The sequence below is a fragment of the Schistocerca serialis genome, chromosome 2, assembly GCF_023864345.2.
Source record: "Schistocerca serialis cubense isolate TAMUIC-IGC-003099 chromosome 2, iqSchSeri2.2, whole genome shotgun sequence".
NCBI lineage: Eukaryota > Metazoa > Arthropoda > Insecta > Orthoptera > Acrididae > Schistocerca > Schistocerca serialis.
In genome coordinates this window covers 1,088,847,329-1,088,865,769 of record NC_064639.1, presented here as the reverse complement: position 1 = coordinate 1,088,865,769, position 18,441 = coordinate 1,088,847,329, and the positions used below count along the sequence as shown (strand labels likewise).

At 42.7% G+C, this 18,441-nt stretch overlaps 1 protein-coding gene across 1 annotated transcript in view; it reads left to right on the top strand.

The window, feature by feature from the left end:
• Window positions 1–17,775, top strand: part of LOC126458535 (serpin B6-like) — a 53,841-nt gene extending 36,066 nt beyond the window's left edge. Inside the window, exons 5-8 of the mRNA XM_050095641.1 lie at window positions 6,305–6,519; window positions 7,004–7,189; window positions 8,523–8,661; window positions 17,383–17,775. Coding sequence (XP_049951598.1) covers window positions 6,305–6,519; window positions 7,004–7,189; window positions 8,523–8,661; window positions 17,383–17,528 — 686 coding nt within the window. The 3' untranslated portion in view covers window positions 17,529–17,775. The remainder of the gene's footprint in view (window positions 1–6,304; window positions 6,520–7,003; window positions 7,190–8,522; window positions 8,662–17,382) is intronic.
• Window positions 17,776–18,441: the final 666 nt, after the last annotated feature.

Below are 18,441 nucleotides of genomic sequence, written 5' to 3'. Positions count from 1 at the left end.
GACATTTGACTATCCCAAAAAAAAAAAAGCCATACCGGCCTGGAGCCGTCCTGTTTGACACAAACCGCCCTGCGGCCGACCAGTCACCTTCTCCTAATCTCGTAGACTACATATAACCGCGACTCCACCAGCAGTTCCCCAGGCCAGCCAAAACTGGCTCGCCATATCACGACTTCGGCGCTGAACCGCGCAGTGTCTGCCGCAGTCCCCTCCCCCTCCCTCCCCCCCCCCCCCCCCCCAAGAAGTAGGCACCCAGATGCTCCACGTGGGGCGTCGACTGCGCTCCCGTCTTCACACACGTATGCTCTGACAACACTGTCCGTGGCGCTGCGCTCTGCGATAAGCAGGTGTGTTCCGCCTCTGGTATGCCAGAGAGCAAGAGCAGTGCTGGTGTGGACGTCTGGGTGGGCGGGAATTCAAACGTGTGGTGTAATGGTTTTTCACAGCACAAATTGACCCTTTAATGCGCAATGTAGCTGATCAGCTACAGACTTCATTTCTTCGATGTATCCTATACTGAGCAACATTCTGTAACAAATTCGTTACGTAGTTAGGTGTATACACACCACTGCAGCTGCTAGGCTGCTAGTAGTTCATCATACCGATCGTAAATGGCAGGATGAACTGAACCAATTAGACAATCAGCTGTGTGGGTGTACTGACGCGCGTGTGTTTTGGCGGAAAGCAGACTTTTTTTTGTTTGTTTTGTTTTGTGGGTTTGAAAATTACTTTCTTATTTTGAAAACGTAAGTAGATATGGTGTATACAGTTAATTCGAGTGTCTTTACGATAGATTTGAAATTAGGTCTCTCTTTGGGCTTGAAAAATTTTTTAATTAAATTAACAAAGCATTATTATTCACAATTGCTACAACATTTTTCGTAATGTGGGCTCTATAAACTAAACGTGCATAATTTTTACAGCTTGAAACAAAAATTATGCACTTAGGGGTTAACTGCCAACTTGTAGAAAACGATACAAAAAGCAGTCAGCTAAATGGTACTACCAGACAGCTTGTTTATAGCCGACGCAAGACCATAGCTTTCCTGCATAGGTAATGTAATTAGAGATACATTTTTATTGCGTAGTTTAGATCGTTACTAAATGTGACGTTTATTTTATTTCCATAAAATGTATTACTGTTGTTATACAGGGTGAGTCACTTACTATTGCCACCAAGAATGATTCCGAAAGTATGATAGTAGCTGAAACGTATGTGACACAAATGTGGCTTGGGGACAACGGGGGCATTATACGACGATATGAAGATCAACTTTGTTTTTTTAAATGGGATCCTGTAGTATGGTACTTATTTTCTGATAGCTGCTACAGAGACGAATCCAATGGTGTGTAACAGTAATCCGCGCGGGATTAGCCGAGCGGTCTATGGGCGCTACGGTAGTGGACTGTGCGGTTGGTCCCGGCGGAGGTTAGTCCTCCCTCGGGGGTGTGTGTGTGTGTGTGTGTGTGTGTGTGTGTGTGTGTGTGTGTGTGTGTGTGTGTGTGTCCTCAGGATAATTTAGGTTAAGCAATGTGTAAGCTTAGGGACTGATGACCTTAGCAGTTAAGTCCCATAAGATTTCACACACATTTGAACATTTTTTGTAACAATAAGGCCTTTGAAGATCAACAAGATGGCATGAACGTCCATTTACAGAAGATGTTCGAAGTGATGACCATTGGTATCAATGCAGTGCTGCAATCTTATTATCATGGATTGAGTAGTATTCCTTATCACTTCGGCACTTACCGAAGCACATGCTCTGACAATTCTCTCTTGCATGTCGTGCAAATAGTAAACATTCAAGCGAATGTGAATGATGTATTCACTCGAAGAACAAGTCGAGATGCATTATCATTTAAGGAGAATGCCAGCAAAATTCAGTTAGAGCTACAGACTCGCACGCTGAAAGGTATCCTCAACGTACTCACCCTACATGTCGCACATTTAAATATGTGTATGAGAAATTGAGAACAACTGGATCTTTAACGCATCGTAAACATAACTGGCAAAGGAAAGTTATTAACGAGGAAACATAAATTAGTTCTCTTGCCACTGTGGTTCGAGAACCGTGTGATAGTTCGTGTCAAATCTCAAGGGAATCTGGCATGATGCAAAGTAGCGTTGTTCGTGTTCAGCATCGCCATAAATATCATCCTTACCATATCAGTCTCCACCAAGAATTAACTGCTACCGATTTTAGGCGTTGCATTGAATTCTGCCGATGGGCTCAACTTCAGATTCAGAGGGATGAAACATTTATTAATTTGATTTTATTTACTGACCAGGCTACACTCACAAACTATGGAACAGTTAATTTGCATAACATGCATTATTGGGCAACTGAAAATCCATGTTGGCTGCGGCAAGTTGCACACCAAAAAAGACTGTGGTGGGTGACTGTATGGTGTGGGATTTTGGAGGACAGAATTACAGACCCCAATTTCATCGAAGGAAATCTTAATGGTAGGAAGTGCACCACATTCCCGCCAGAAAAAAATTGGGTCTGTTATTGGTAGTAATAGTTCCAGGAACAAGGGACAGAAGGTGGTATCAACGCCATGGGTGTCTGGCACACTTTTAGCTGATAGCTAGTAATGAGCTGCAGACACAATTACCAAATCGTTGGATTGGACGCGGAGGAGATGTCGTGGCCGGCTCGTTCGCCAGACTTGACGCCTCTGGATTTTATCTTGTGGGGATTCGTGAAAGACATTGTTTATAAAGACGTTCCAACTGCACCTGAAGATATGTGAGAGAGAATTGACAGAGCATGTGCTTCAATCAGTGGCAAGGTGATAAGGAATACCACTCAATCCATGATAAGAAGATTGCAGCAATGCATTGATACCAATGGTTATCACTTCGAACATCTTGTGTAAATGGACGTTCATGCCGCCTTTTTTACCTTACTTGACTTCAAAGATCTTACTGTTACATTCGTCCTGATAGACGCTATCAGAAAATAAGTACCGAACTATAGCATCCCGTTTAAAAAAAACAAAGCTGACCTTAATATCTCTGAAGCGACACCTCCTAGCAACAAAAAATCGACGTTACGTTATGGCCGCTATTATCCCATGCAACTTTTTGTCCAACAAACTTTTCGGCTCCTATCATGCTTTAGGAGTCGAAACATTCTTGCATCGTAGTAGAGTGCGAGAAAGAAACTGAAGAATGAAATGTATAGACCATAACCATATCACTTAAATTACCGTTGTCATTGCAGTAAATTATGGAGCAAATCACCTTCCCGGTCCTTATGAGCCTTTTAGAAGGGATCTTAGCATTGCATGTTTAACGACTCCCCTCTGCCTCGTCGCCCCCCCCTCCTCCGCCCCCCAGGTGGCTCACCATTCACTGGTGAGTCCGTGCTTGGCTACCATGGCGCCCCAGAATTAGTAGAACTTTACCCTTCCTTGTTGCATGTCTACCTTCCTGTTCAGTTTTTTTCCCTCCATTGGGGTACACGTCTAGTTTCTTTTTGGGGATCTATCCTGAATTTTCAGTAGCCTGACGTCAGAACAGTCCCTCCACTAATTTTTAGTCCTTTCTTCTTCCTTTCTTCTTCCTTTCTTCTTCCTTTCTTCTTCCTTTCTTCTTCCTTTCTTCTTCCTTTCTTCTTCCTTTCTTCTTCCTTTCTTCTTCCTTTCTTCTTCCTTTCTTCTTCCTTTCTTCTTCCTTTCTTCTTCCTTTCTTCTTCCTTTCTTCTTCCTTTCTTCTTCCTTTCTTCTTCCTTTCTTCTTCCTTTCTTCTTCCTTTCTTCTTCCTTTCTTCTTCCTTTCTTCTTCCTTTCTTCTTCCTTTCTTCTTCCTTTCTTCTTCCTTTCTTCTTCCTTTCTTCTTCCTTTCTTCTTCCTTTCTTCTTCCTTTCTTCTTTCTTCCTTCTTGACGTACAGCCCACGTTCTCACATGTAACACGTAATTTCCGGCCCCTGGTTGAGAAGTAGGTTTTGCATATACCAATCTCACCCTCTCCCCAGGTACAGGCCAGGCCCAGGGAGGGGGATTGCCTGAGCTGTAACCTTCCCAAATTGCCAAATGGTCCTTCTCCTTCTGTCATGTGTTTCGGAGGTGTGGCCTGAGGTCTGAACCATCACCAATGGCAGGTGCGCCCCCTCTGAGGAGGAGGGGGGGGGGGGGGCGGATATCCCCTGTTGGAAGGAGCGCACCTTTGGAGACAACGGCAATCATGGGGGATGTTCTTGTTGCAATGAGCCAGTCATCATCTTCACAGTGAATGTCTGCCAAACGTAAACAGAATGAGGCTAACAAATCAAAGACCCTCTCAGCTGCACCTTGGTTAATCCATTTATTATACAGAGAGGTGTTAACGCAGTTGCCGGCGCTGTAAAATCCTGTTATCGTTAACGCAATGGAAATTCGATTTTGGAGACTACTTCAGATTCTCAAGCAAACCAACTGCCTGCATCATTGCTCATCCATGGATATCCTGTTTATGTCGAGGCCCTTCTAACAATGAATTTTTCACATGGTGTTATGTACACTAGGTTGACAGATGGCCTGAAAAAGCCAGGAAACCAAACTTAACTCTCTGATCAGGGCGTCACTGCAGTACATCGGGTGATGAAACTCTAGATGCATCCTTAGTGCCCACACACACTCCTTCTCTCACGTTTGACAGATCAGTGCTTCCATCCAAGATCAAAGCAAGCTATGAAGTTATTACGCTTAGACCATACATTCTGAACACGATGCACTGCTACCAATGTCTTCGTTACAAACACACTCAAATGTCCTGTCGACACCTGACCAGATGTGTATCTTGTGGTAGGGATGCTACTGAGGCCAATTGTCCGACTCCTTTCTGCTGTATCAACATCCTCCCAAGATTGTCTCGAGTATCCCAATGAGCGGGCCATCGAAGAAATTACGGTGAAGGAAGAACTGTCTTTCCCTGTGGCTTAAAAGTTGCTGACCGGTCGGAACCTATGTGTATTACCATCTGGCGTTTACGTTACCATCTGGCGCTTACATTACTATCTGGTACTTACATTACCATTCTTGCTACATCTTGGTCCCCAAAGTACATGTCAGTGCAGACACGAGACCCCAAATTAAACACCACTGTTGAAAATCGCCCAGTGTCACGGAAGCATCCCTGCCTCCTTCTCCTCCAACTGTACAACAAGCCACTAAATTTTTGCCTCACACAGCAAAACCACCTGCTACACAGACAGCAATCTGGAAAGGACAGAACGAATACTCCGGTAAAGACTTCTTAAGACCCCCCAACCAACAACCGTCTGAATTGTTATCCTTCGCCGACTAGGAGATCCTCTTCAACGATGTCTCTGCACCAACCATTTTTCTGTCCTGGGCTCCGCAGACTGGCAGAGGGACACAGGCTATTAAATTGCGTTGTCTGCTCAGACTCTCTTAGTGCCCTTCAAAGCCTCTATGTGCAGTCAATCTATCCCTTAGTGCAACGGGTCGAGGAAAACTGTCACTGTTGATGGAGCCACTGTGATGATTATCTGGGTTTCTGGTCACGTCGGTCCGACAGGAAACGATGCCGCTGACGCTGCTGCCAAGGCTGCAGTCCTCGTACCTCAGCCCACTAGTTCTTAAATTCCCTCCGATGACATCTGTGTTGCCGTCTGTCAGCAGACGGTGTCAGTTTGGCATCACCGCTGGTCTTCCCTTCAAGGGAACAAACTCACGGGAATTAAACTACTCCCAGCGGCTTGGCCTACCTCCTCTCGGCCATTTCGCCGCGAGGAGATAATTTTAGCTCTGTTGCATATTTGGCACTGTCTTTTTAGCTATTACCATGGTGATCCCCCCCAACACTTTGAGCTCGTTGTCCTCAACCATTGACTGTTTGAAATTTTCTGACAGAATGCCTTTTTTTTTAGCCACCTTCGTTGTAATTGCTGTTTGCCGTCTGAGCTATTGGTCGTTTCAGCTAACGACACGCGGGGTGTCGACTGTGCTTTACTATTTATCCTTCGTAGCAACGTGGCGAAGGACATTTAAATTCAGGCCCTCAGTTGTCTCGATGGCGTATTTTATGGCCCTTTCTCCAAGAGAAAGTCCCTGTTTTTTGCTGTCTTTCCGTTCGCCGATTGGGCTTATGGTGAAGTCGCTTTTAACTGCTTTTTCGTCTTCATATTCTACGATTTTGACATGGGAACGTATGAGTCTTTTTTGTGCCACAAAACAAAACAATTGCATGTTTAAAACGGTACTCCGTCGAGTACTGGCGTTCTGCTGCGTTATGAAACGATATATTGTATTGTATGGTAATCTTGGTGAAGATGAAAGCCGAATTTTGTTTCAGGTGTTCTGAATGACTTAACCAGGATGGTACTGGTGAATGCCATTTACTTCAAGGGCGAGTGGCAAAAGACGTTTAATAAAGCTCATACATCACCAACACCATTTCATGTAGCCCCAGGATCAACACAAAATGTGAACATGATGTACATTAAAGAAAATTTCAAGTACTCTGAGGTACCTGAACTGGAATCCCAGGTGCTGCTTCTCCCATACAAGGTACCGTATTAATCGTGAATCTGCAGTAATTCCACGGTAAGTAAATTTGACAGAAGAAGTAACTTTATAAAGCAGTGACATTTTCACACAAGAAATATCCTTAAAAAATCAAGCTTCCGAACTCTAAAACAAAGCAACAAATGTTCTGCGTGATTCTATCAGTGATTATTATCCTTTCACGTGTGAGAAACGCATGACAAAATCGTTGTTTGAGAACTAAATGTACTTTCAGTGCCGCGTTATTGATGAAGATGCAGAGGAACTCAGACTGCAGATGTGGAAAATTTACCTTTTTTGATATCATAAATACTTCTCGTCTACTTAATGTTTTTGACTTAACGGTCTCTATTTTGTTGATTGAATGTGTTACCTGAAATGTGAAACTGTCTCTGTGACCTGTGCGAAATTGTGAGCTTCATACAATATAGAGCAATTTTGACCAAAGTAAAAAATGCATTCACTGATTTTCTTTTCCACGCCACAGGGGGAGAGGATCAGTATGTTGATAATACTGCCCAGAGAGCAGAACGGCCTTCCGAATCTTGAGAAGAAACTAACCAACATAACTCTTCAAGACATTTTAGCCAGAACAAGCAAACGAGAAGTGCGCGTGTTTTTACCAAAATTCAAACTGGAATACGAAAAGGAGCTTACAACAACGTTACAAACAGTAAGTGAAAATAACACTAATTTAATGTAGTAACAGTATTTCACATCAGGTACGTAATGTAATGAAGCAAATGTTCAGAATTATCCCGCTAGTCGCCTGCAACTTGCCAAGAGAGTATTGTCTCACATGCATGACGTACCGTAATTAATAACAAATACTGACACAGGTGAAAATACACCAGAATGAAAACGAAAACTTTCGAGTAATTGTGGGTCCGCTAACAAACGGTCGTCAGATAATTACGAATGTGTAGTTACTAGCTACCAGCTTGTTCAGATGTATCTGAAATGTAACTTCCCTATTAAGTCGCTCCCTCTTCTCTTCAAATTCTTTGGTGAGAGATAGAGAACATCCTTGTCATATAACCAAAACGACGTACTTTGAGGATCACATGTGATATTCAGTGTCAGAACGAAACACATGCACTTTACCGACCTTTTTATATTTTTTACGTAACTTACTACTTTACATCCACAAATTGTGTGCCTAATTAGTTTCATTATTAATAGCGTCAGTTGTAATCCAACCTCTGTCGCCTCACATACTAACGCAAGAAGTAGCAGATACTTCACACACAAAACCGCTATGTAAAAAAAATTCTTTGCTCATATCATATAACGAAAGTCGGAGAGGTTGAATGAAAAAACTGTGATACACGCAGAACACATTTTTCTCATTTTAATTAAATCGCACTCATTAGATCATAGACCATAAATGATGTAATGAATAGAGTCAACTATCTGATGGGCCTATAACCTGCGATCTCCAACACTGAATTATGAACTTCGTCGATCTCTTCGTCTGTGAAGGCAGATTTGAACGGATTTAACGCGGATCATTTTGAATTCAGTAATCCACTTATTCGCTGCTAAAAAAATGGCACGGCACTATCTAGTTTCCAGAAGAGTGCAAGAATACACATACTGTTAGTTGCTAGTCCACGGACACTAACCTGATAGATTCTGACGGAACGTGCAATGTTTCAAGGTCAGAGAACGATCCTGTCCTAATACTATGTGATCCTGGTCATCTTAGTAATGCGAGCAATTTTTTGTGTGGCTGTGAGAAGTACGTCAATAAGAATATGGGGTATAGTTAAATGATGATTGTGTGAGAACTTGCTTGCTTTGGAGAGCCATTTTACAAAATAATTGAGATTTATAGTTGTCTATTTATATTGGTGATGACTGGCATGCAGCATTAGAGATAGAATAACGCCTAACCGATTCAGTGCTTCTTTATTTACTCGCTATTACACAAGACGTGTAGTATTTTAGAACTGTTACACTCGATTCGGAATTCGCTACTAACGCCTGCCTAATTTAATTTTCAGCTTGGTATTACTGACGTGTTCGATGCCAGCAGGGCAAATTTGACTGGTATTAGTGATGAGCCACTAGCAATTTCCAAAGTTCTGCACAAGGCTTTCATAGAAGTCAATGAAGAAGGCACAGAAGCAGCAGCAGCTACTGGTAAGTAATTTGGGAATTAACTCCAACGACGCAATCTCACGGGGGGAGTTACTTTTATACACACACGGGTGGTTCCTCTGTACCACATTGCACGGCCTAATAACAAATAAACAACTACGGAACAAGTTGCAGCTCTGAAAAACCCGAGCGAGATGGGTCGGTGTGAGATAGCAAATTTGATTGTGGAAGTGTAATGCCAGAAAGAAGTCCCTGGAAAGTCGTTCTCAACACAGCATCAAATAATTCGTGTAGCAACTCTCGCTTGAATCGAGAAGCAGAAAGTAGAGTTAAATAACGTAACAAGAGGATATGACTGAAAACGATATGACACAGTTGAGCTCCCGACCAGTGCTTACAGAGGCAGTTTGGCTCCAGCCGATGGGACCAGGTGATACACTCGGAACGCCATCGATTCGAAGTTGCCGGTCCCCGAAACATCTTTGACTCCACAACATCGATATCTTCGGTGATGGTATCAATGGCATAATCCTGACGAGATAGAATGATAATTTCCTCGTTGTCAGACTTCATATCACTGCTGATAAGACGACTCGAACACACCACACTTGGTTAGTATTCGGAGAGACACAAATGAATTCGCAATTACGAATATGGACAACCATGATTTGTAGAATGGAATGACGACGGTGAAAAGCTGTGCCGCACCGGTATTCGAACCCGGATTTTCCGACAATCGCGAGCAGCCGCCTTATGATTCGGCTGTCCGTGCACGACTCAAGGCCACACCTCAGCTTCCACATGTCGTCAAACATACATCTACAACGTGTACTCCCACAGCTATTGTGTACAGGGTGATTCAAAAAGAATACCACAATTTTAAAAATGTGTATTTAATGAAAGAAACTTAATATAACCTTCTGTTATACATCATTACGACATTAAAAAGGTCTTTTTTCACTCAAAAACAAGTTCAGAGATGTTCAATATGGCCCCCTCCAGACACACGAGCAATATCAACCCGATACTCCAACTCGTTCCACACTCTCTGTAGCATATCAGGCGTAACAGTTTGGATAGCTGCTGTAATTTCTCGTTTCAAATCATCAATGGTGGCTGGGAGAGGTGGCCGAAACACCATATCCTTAACATACCCCCATAAGAAAAAATCGCAGGGGGTAAGATCAGGGCTTCTTGGAGGCTAGTGATGAAGTGCTCTGTCACGGGCTGCCTGGCGGCCGATCCGTCGCCTCGGGTAGTTGACGTTCAGGTAGTTATGGACAGGTAAGTGCCAATGTGGTGGCGCTCCATCCTGCTGAAATATGAATTGTTGTGTTTCTTGTTCGAGCTGAGGGAACAGCCAATTCTCTGTCATCTCCAGATACTGTAGTCCAGTTACAGTAGCACCTTCGAAGAAAAAGGGACCAAAAACTTTATTGGCTGAAATGGCACAGCAAACGTTCACCTTAGGCGAGTCACGTTCATACTGAGTTGTTTCCCGCGGATTCTCAGTGCCCCATATACAGACATTGTGACGGTTGACTTTCCCGTTAGTGTGGAAAGTTGCTTCATCACTAAACACAATCTTTGAAATGAAAGACTCATTTGTTTCCATTTGAGCAAGGATAAAATCACAGAAATCGATTCTTTCAATCTTATCAGCTGCAGACAGTGCTTGAACCAATTTCAGACGATAAGGTTTCATAACTAACCTTTTGCGTAGGATTCTCCATACAATTGATTCTGGAATTTCCAGCTCTCTGCTAGCTCTGCGAGTCGATTTTCCTGGGCTGCGAACAGATGCTTGCTGGATGCGTGCTACATTTTCATCACTCGTTCTCGGCCGTCCAGAACTTTTCCCTTTGAACAAACACCCATTCTCTGTAAACTGTTTATACCAACGTTTAATACACCACCTATCAGGAGGTTTAACACCATACTTCTTTCGAAATGCACGCTGAACAACTGTCGTCGATTCACTTCTGCCGTACTCAATAACACAAAAAGCTTTCTGTTGAGCGGTCGCCATCTTAGCATCAACTGACGCTGACGCCTAGTCAACAGCGCCTCAAGCGAACAAATGTACAACTAAATGAAACTTTATAGCTCCATTAATTCGCCGACAGATAGTGCTTAGCTCTGCCTTTTGTCGTTGCAGAGTTTTAAATTCCTAAAGTTGTGGTATTCTTCTTGAATCACCCTGTATATTCCCGTATAGTGAGACATTTTACTTGACAGTTGCTTCCTCGACGCCAACGGATTAATACGATATTGAAGTGCCTCTGTGATTCCTGATTACGATGCAGAGTTCCTTTGGACATGTGCACGTCCAAGGGAACTTTGTATCGTAATTTGGAATCACACAGGCACGGCAGTATCGTCATATTCTAAGACCTTTATTGCTTACACTTTCTTACCAATGACTAATTATGAGCACTATGTTAAGCTACAAATTTATTTCCGTACGTGGAGATTTCGTTCTGTGATTAACGGGTTTTATACGGAGAATTATGAAAGCTGCAAACATATGTGTCTCTATGGCGACTGCGTCAACTGACTAATCACTACGAGAATGTTCAAGTCGCAAGAAAAAGTCTTGCGCATTGTGTTTGCCTCGAACGTCAGAACTTCAAACAACAGTGAGCAGCGAGTTCATACTTAAAACATGGGAATTTTATTCCAAACGAGTAGACAGAAACCAATATGTTACGATAATTAGGAACGTTTTAGTGGATCTAGGTACTGACTCTCAAAAATCGTTAAAAGTGGCAATATATCTGCGTATCGTGTTACCTTTTCAGGGGTCGTCCTTGTCACGCTAGAAAACTGACAGGCGAATTTGCGCTCACTTAAGTTCATCAGTTTTTAGCTTAAAGTGCTTCGTTTATTTTACCCTAAATAATTATAATTTTTGACTTTCTGACAATCCCTTGACGTACAGAAGCACAAGGTCGGTGTTTTCCAGTCAGTGACACACACACAGATTCACCTCCGCTTGCACAGTGAGGTGCTGACTAGACGCATCAATATGAAGGTCCGAGCATTAGCCCAAAATAAAAATTGGTAGTCACACGCTGCAACAATGTATTGTTTAAAGCCTACTGAGCAGGAGAGAGGTGGTGTCCTACGGTGTGGAATAGTGTGATTCGATATTCAACTGCTTCATTTCGCGGAAGCAGTAAGTAGGGCATTTTCATTTCTGTGTGTCGAGGACACTTAGCTTAGGTTTATATTGCATGTACATCACAGACGTACTCTGCAGACTACTGTGAAGTTCATTATAGATGGTACTTGGCGTTGTATCTCGATTTAGTGTTTTATCCCGTTCCAATCGTGTATGGAGCACGGTAAGAATGACTGCTTATACAGATCTGTGCTGGCAGTAATTATTGTTTGTTATCGTGATCTACACGAGAGCCCATATTTAAAAGACTGAAGTGCATTTCTGGATTGTTAACTTAGTGCTGGTTCGTAGAACTTCGTAAGTTGGCTTTCACGGGTTAATTGGCGTATGTCTGAAGGTGTCTGCCAATTCATCTTTTTCTTCATTTCCGTGACGCTCATACGTGATTCATAGCACAACTGTGACAATTCGTGCTTTCCCCTCTTTGGTTACGTTCAGTGTTCCCTGTCCTATTTGGAATGGGTCACATACACTAGATCAACATTGTAGGATGGGTCACACAATTATTGTGAGCAATCTCCTTTGTAAACTGATTCCAGTTGTCCAGCACCCCATGAAAGAACGGACCCCACTTTGTTGAAGTGCACAATTTTATATTTCTCTAAATTAGATGCTATGGTTCCAAACTTTGCATCACACTGAAATCTTGGAAAGATCTGATTGGCTATTTGAGCAAGTTTGTCTAGATAGTAAAGTTTCTTTCTAAAAGTCTGAGGTAATTATTGTTGTGTGCCGCATCTTTGATTAACGAAATGAGCGATAGACATACCGATACATTTCCCTCGAACAACCCTAAAGCAATTTCTACGTATATTGATGACTATGCATCCAAGCTAACATGGTTCGTCGACCCTGCCAAGAAGAGTGCATCCACCTGAATGCCTTATACATGACACGCGGAATGTCAAGTGAGAAAAGAGAGAATTGGGTTCAACACGACTGGTGTTCGGGGTCGGCACGGAGTAAGTACGACAGTGAGTCAAATGAAAACCTTAAATTTGTAATAATAAATCGAAATTTCGCACCGTTATCCTGTATGTTGGTAAGCGTGCGTCAGCGTGCAGAATGGCCTGTAGGTGGCAGCATAGTGCAGAGGCAGCGTAGTGCAGATGCACACATACCGTCGCAGTATCAGTATAAAGATGGCCGCCCCACTTGCGACTTGCATCAGGGCAGGACAGCGTTCTGTTGTTAGGTGATCGCGCAGTGAAGGTGTGAAATCTATTGAAATTCATCGACAATTGAAGGTTCAGAACGGTGATACATGTTTGTCACAACAGCAAGTCTACCAATGGAGTAGGAATTTTGCAAATGGTGTGACTTCAGTGGAAGATGCTCCTCGTGCAGGTCAGGCACTAAGAGTTGTGACTCCACAGAACATTGCAGCAGTTGAAGCCGTAGTGAAGGAAAACTGCCGAGTGACACTGAATGACATTGCAGCATGTTTACAGATCAGTCATGGGTCAGCACACCACATTGTGCATGACGTGCTCCAGTTCCACAAAGTGTCTGCAAGATGGGTGCCACGGCAGCTGACTCCTGAAATGAGAGAACGATGTGTTGATACTTGTGAACTACTTCGGCGCTTTGAACGAGAAGGTGATGGCTTCCTTGCAAGAATCGTTACTGGGGACGAAACCTGGGTTCACTTCCACCAACCGGAAACGAAGAGAGCGAGCAAGGAATGGCGCCATTCCTCATCACCAAAACCAAAGAAGCCTCGAACAGAACCATCAGCAGGGAAGGTTATGGTGACTCACTTTTGGGACGAAAAAGGCGTTATTCCGGAGCATTACATGCCTAGAGGAACCACTGTCACCAGTGCATCATACACAGATCTCCTAAAAAATCATCTGCGGCCTGCAATCAAATCAAAGTGACGTGGATTGCTGTCGGCAGGTGTCCTTTTGCAGCATGACAATGCAAGGCCCCACACTGCCCGTACAACAGCTGCAACAATCACAGGCCTGCATTTGGAGCATCTTCCTAATCCACCATACTCACCAGACCTTGCCGCAAGTGATTTCTAATGTGTGGACCACTCAAAGACGCAATGGGATTAAAGAAGTTCCGTTCTGATGAAGAGGTAGGCCACGCGGTGCATGAGTGGTTGCACGGACTACCAAAAGAAATTTTTTCTAAAGGAATTAATGCACTTTGTAAGCGCCGGAGGACTTGCATTGAGCGTGGGGGAGATTATGTTGGAAAGTGATACGGCTTTGTACTACTTCTGCACAATAAATAATATTTAAAAAAATATTTAAGGGTTTCTTTTACTCACCCTCGTAATTTTATTTCAGATAGTTAATAACGTTTCAGCTCAGATAATAAGCAACATGTTTCGCAACAGACAGTCCACTACGACTTACGCATTGCGTTTTCGCTACAAACTAGTTTAATTAAGCTTCACTCAGTGTACAATCCTGCACTTTTACACGTATTCTGTATCAGTTGCTTTACAAATACTGTTTGCCATGTAGGAACCTTTCGTTCTCCAACACTCCAACTAGTCAGACATGTGTACAATGGTTGACCAACTATTCTTCTAATGACAGTACTTCTACATGCACTTGCCCCGGGGTAAACATTCGAGCATGGAACATGCAATAACACAGGCACTGCAATTGTGTGTTTATCTGCCGACGCCAGGCGGCGACTTTCACTTAAAATGTTCTCACTCTACGGGAATTAAATAATGTGTGTGAGAGCATAGGTTGTGACGCAGGGACGAGAACACATGGATATTGGGGTCTGGCTGACTGCTCGCATATGGTGGGAAATCCGGTTTAGAGTCCCGCTCCGGCACAAATTCTCGTTATCGTCATTCCCTTATACTGCTGCTGATTGTTCGTTTTTTAATATTTCACCTTCCTCATTGAGATATGACACGGCTGTTTATTTAGCTTACACGACATAAAAGTATTTCTAAGTGTTCTACTTGCACTTTGTACTTCAATGATCAACGCTACTACAGCTTTTCATTATTAGAGTTGTCAATTTCAAAATGGACAGCCACGAAGGTCAGTTTACATGTTCCGATTAGATATATTTTTAGCATGTATGAGCTTCCGAACGAGTTGGAACAGTTTCGAGACAAGACGTTCCAGTATTATTTCGAACAATGCCATGTTTCACTCGCCACTTCCGAAACCGTAAATACAGGGTGATTCAGAAAGAATACCACACTTTAAAAATGTGTATTTAATGAAAGAAACGCAATATAACCTTCTGTTATACATCATTACAAAGAGTATTTAAAAAGGTTTTTTTTTTCACTCAAAAATAAGTTCAGAGATGTTCAATATGGCCCCCTCCAGAGACACGAGCAATATCAACCCGATACTCCAACTCGTTCCACACTCTCTGTAGCATATCAGGCGTAACAGTTTGGATAGCTGCTGTAATTTCTCGTTTCAAATCATCAATGGTGGCTGGGAGAGGTGGCCGAAACACCATATCCTTAACATACCCCCATAAGAAAAAGTCGCAGGGGGGTAAGACCAGGGCTTCTTGGAGGCCAGTGATGAAGTGCTCTGTCACGGGCTGCCTGGCGGCCGATCCGTCGCCTCGGGTAGTTGACGTTCAGGTAGTTATGGACAGGTAAGTGCCAATGTGGTGGCGCTCCATCCTGCTGAAATATGAATTGTTGTGCTTCTTGTTCGAGCTGAGGGAACAGCCAATTCTCTGTCATCTCCAGATACTGTAGTCCAGTTACAGTAGCACCTTCGAAGAAAAAGGGACCAAAAACTTTATTGGCTGAAATGGCACAGAAAACGTTCATCTTAGGCGAGTCACGTTCATACTGAGTTGTTTCCCGCGGATTCTCAGTGCCCCATATACAGATATTGTGACGGTTGACTTTCCCGTTAGTGTGAAAAGTTGCTTCATCACCAAACACAATCTTTGAAATGAAAGACTCATTTGTTTCCATTTGAGCAAGGATAAAATCACAGAAATCGATTCTTTTAATCTTATCAGCTGCAGACAGTGCTTGAACCAATTTCAGACGATAAGGTTTCATAACTAACCTTTCTCGTAGGACTCTCCATACAGTTGATTGTGGAATTTGCAGCTCTCTGCTAGCTCTGAGAGTCAATTTTCCTGGGATGCAAACAAATGCTTGCTGGATGCGTGCTACATTTTCATCACTCGTTCTCGGCCGTCCAGAACTTTTCCCTTTGCACAAACACCCATTCTCTGTAAACTGTTTATACCAACGTTTAATACACCACCTATCAGGAGGTTTAACACCATACTTCTTTCGAAATGCACGCTGAACAACTGTCGTCGATTCACTTCTGCCGTACTCAATAACACAAAAAGCTTTCTGTTGAGCGGTCGCCATCTTAGCATCAACTGACGCTGACGCCTAGTCAACAGCGCCTCAAGCGAACAAATGTACAACTAAATGAAACTTTATAGCTCCCTTAATTCGCCGACAGATAGTGCTTCGCTCAGCCTTTTGTCGTTGCAGAGTATTAAATTCCTAAAGTTGTGGTATTCTTTTTGAATCACCCTGTATTTCAATTGATACTGGATAATTGGTGTCTACACAAGTGACGACAGTGTGATTGGGCAACATCTGTGCTATGAACTCAGCTTTTATGAAGGTTATGGTTATTTGCAGGATGTAGGTCAGGTGGTCGATGGGACAGAATTGTCTGTAACGGGCGGATCGCCGTCAACAGTGTGGTGTACCCTCATGTCATGAGACAGTTCGAAGAGGTTGCAATTTAATCCTGGGTATTGGTGCAAAGACTTGCGATCACCAAGTTTACGCCACCAGTCTTCCTGTCTCCATTGCCGTAAAGGCAAAGGAGAAAATTGGCAACAGCTTGCGGCGTGCCCGGAAGGTCACCCTTCCAAATACTGACCACGTCCGATTGAGCACGAGTTCGGTGATCTGACGTGACCTGATGTATCTACCTCCACACGGCCGTTGACTGTGACTAATTCACCACCTCCATTTCACATTAGCGTATTCTTTCCATATGAGGAAAAACTCTTCATGAATAACATACCAATAAAAAGTGGTAGTTGCACGGATTACTGAGCTATCAGTTTTCAGCGAGCTGTGACTGATAGTTTGATTTTAGAAACGAGATGTGACTGACCATGTGCATCGTCCCTTTAAGGTTTCTCGGGCAGTTAACTAGAAGAGTCGAATCACGTACCCAGACTTGGGTTTCTCTAACTGCAAATGAACTTTGTGAGCCTTCACTATAAAGTAACACGTAGATTATAGATTTTCTCCTGTCTGCACTGGGTTAAGTATCTAGCACATTTGGTGAATGACTGGAAACAATAGTATTTTTGTGAAAAACCCTTGTATGTTGTTGTTTTTGTTTTGTACTGCCAAACTTTGCGGAACTGGTGATTATGAACTTGCAGTAAAATCATTTGATTTACTTTGTCTTGACATTGTTCCCAGTGGCTTCCAGCCGCTGCTATATTATTAGAACGTATTTCAAAATAAATTTTCTTCGTATTGTTACTTAATGTTTCTTATAACTGTACAATACAGCTTGAAACATAAAATAGTACTTTCTATTATATTCTCATGTCTCTCTTATTTTCAGCTGTTCTTATCGGCCTCTCTCTGACCCTTCCTTTACCTGACCCACCAGTCATCTTCAAGGCAGACCATCCGTTCGTGTTCCTGATACTGGACCAGCAGACACACACGGTTCTGTTTGCAGGTCGCTACTCAACTCCTCCTTCATAAATTCTGATGGACGAAGACTTCCATGAAAGTTATTTTACTTTTGAGAAATACTTATTGTGTTAAAAACGTGTGTATTTCCATGACTTGTAATTATTCCTAAACAGGAAATGGTATGCAGAACGCAGTAAATGTGGTCTGAAATAGGCGAATAATGTATTATATATATCGTTGAATAATCACACTGTAAAATGTCTGTCACAATAGTATTTGAGGAACTATTAAAATGAAATCTGGATTTTAAAGTTCACAGGCTATTTTGTGTTCATTTTTCCCCTCCTGACAAGTTAGATGCCTCCACCATGATTTCCTCTCCTGCATCAACTTCATGTCAGAGTACCACTTACAGCCCAGGTCGTTAATTATGAACTGGATGTATTCAGATTTCCTTCTTTCCTTCTTTCCTTCTTTCCTTCTTTCCTTCTTTCCTTCATTCCTTCATTCCTTCATTCCTTCATTCCTTCATTCCTTCTTTCCTTCTTTCCTTCTTTCCCTTCCTGATGTGCTATCCCAGCATCGTATTTCTTCTTTTGATTTGTGTTATCCCTACATTCTTTTGATCGCAGATCCTGTGGAGAACCTCATTTCTTATCCTATATGGCGACTTGATTTTCAGCACCCTTCTGTAACGCCGCATCTCAGACTCTTCGGTTGTGTTATCTCCCAGTTTTCTTTAGGCTAGGAATGCTGGTTTTTCGCTTGTGAAAGCGTGCTTTTTATGGCCTCTCCGCTCGCCAAATATTATTCTCCTTTCTTGGTAGTGGAATTCCTTGATGTACTACACTGTCTTCCTTTTGAATTTGGATTTTCCCTAACCTTTTTTTTTTTTTTTTTTTTCTCCTACTCACTTTCTTCTTACTTACGTTTAATAGCAATCTAAGTTTTCCGTTCATCCGACTTCATTGCATTGTTCCTT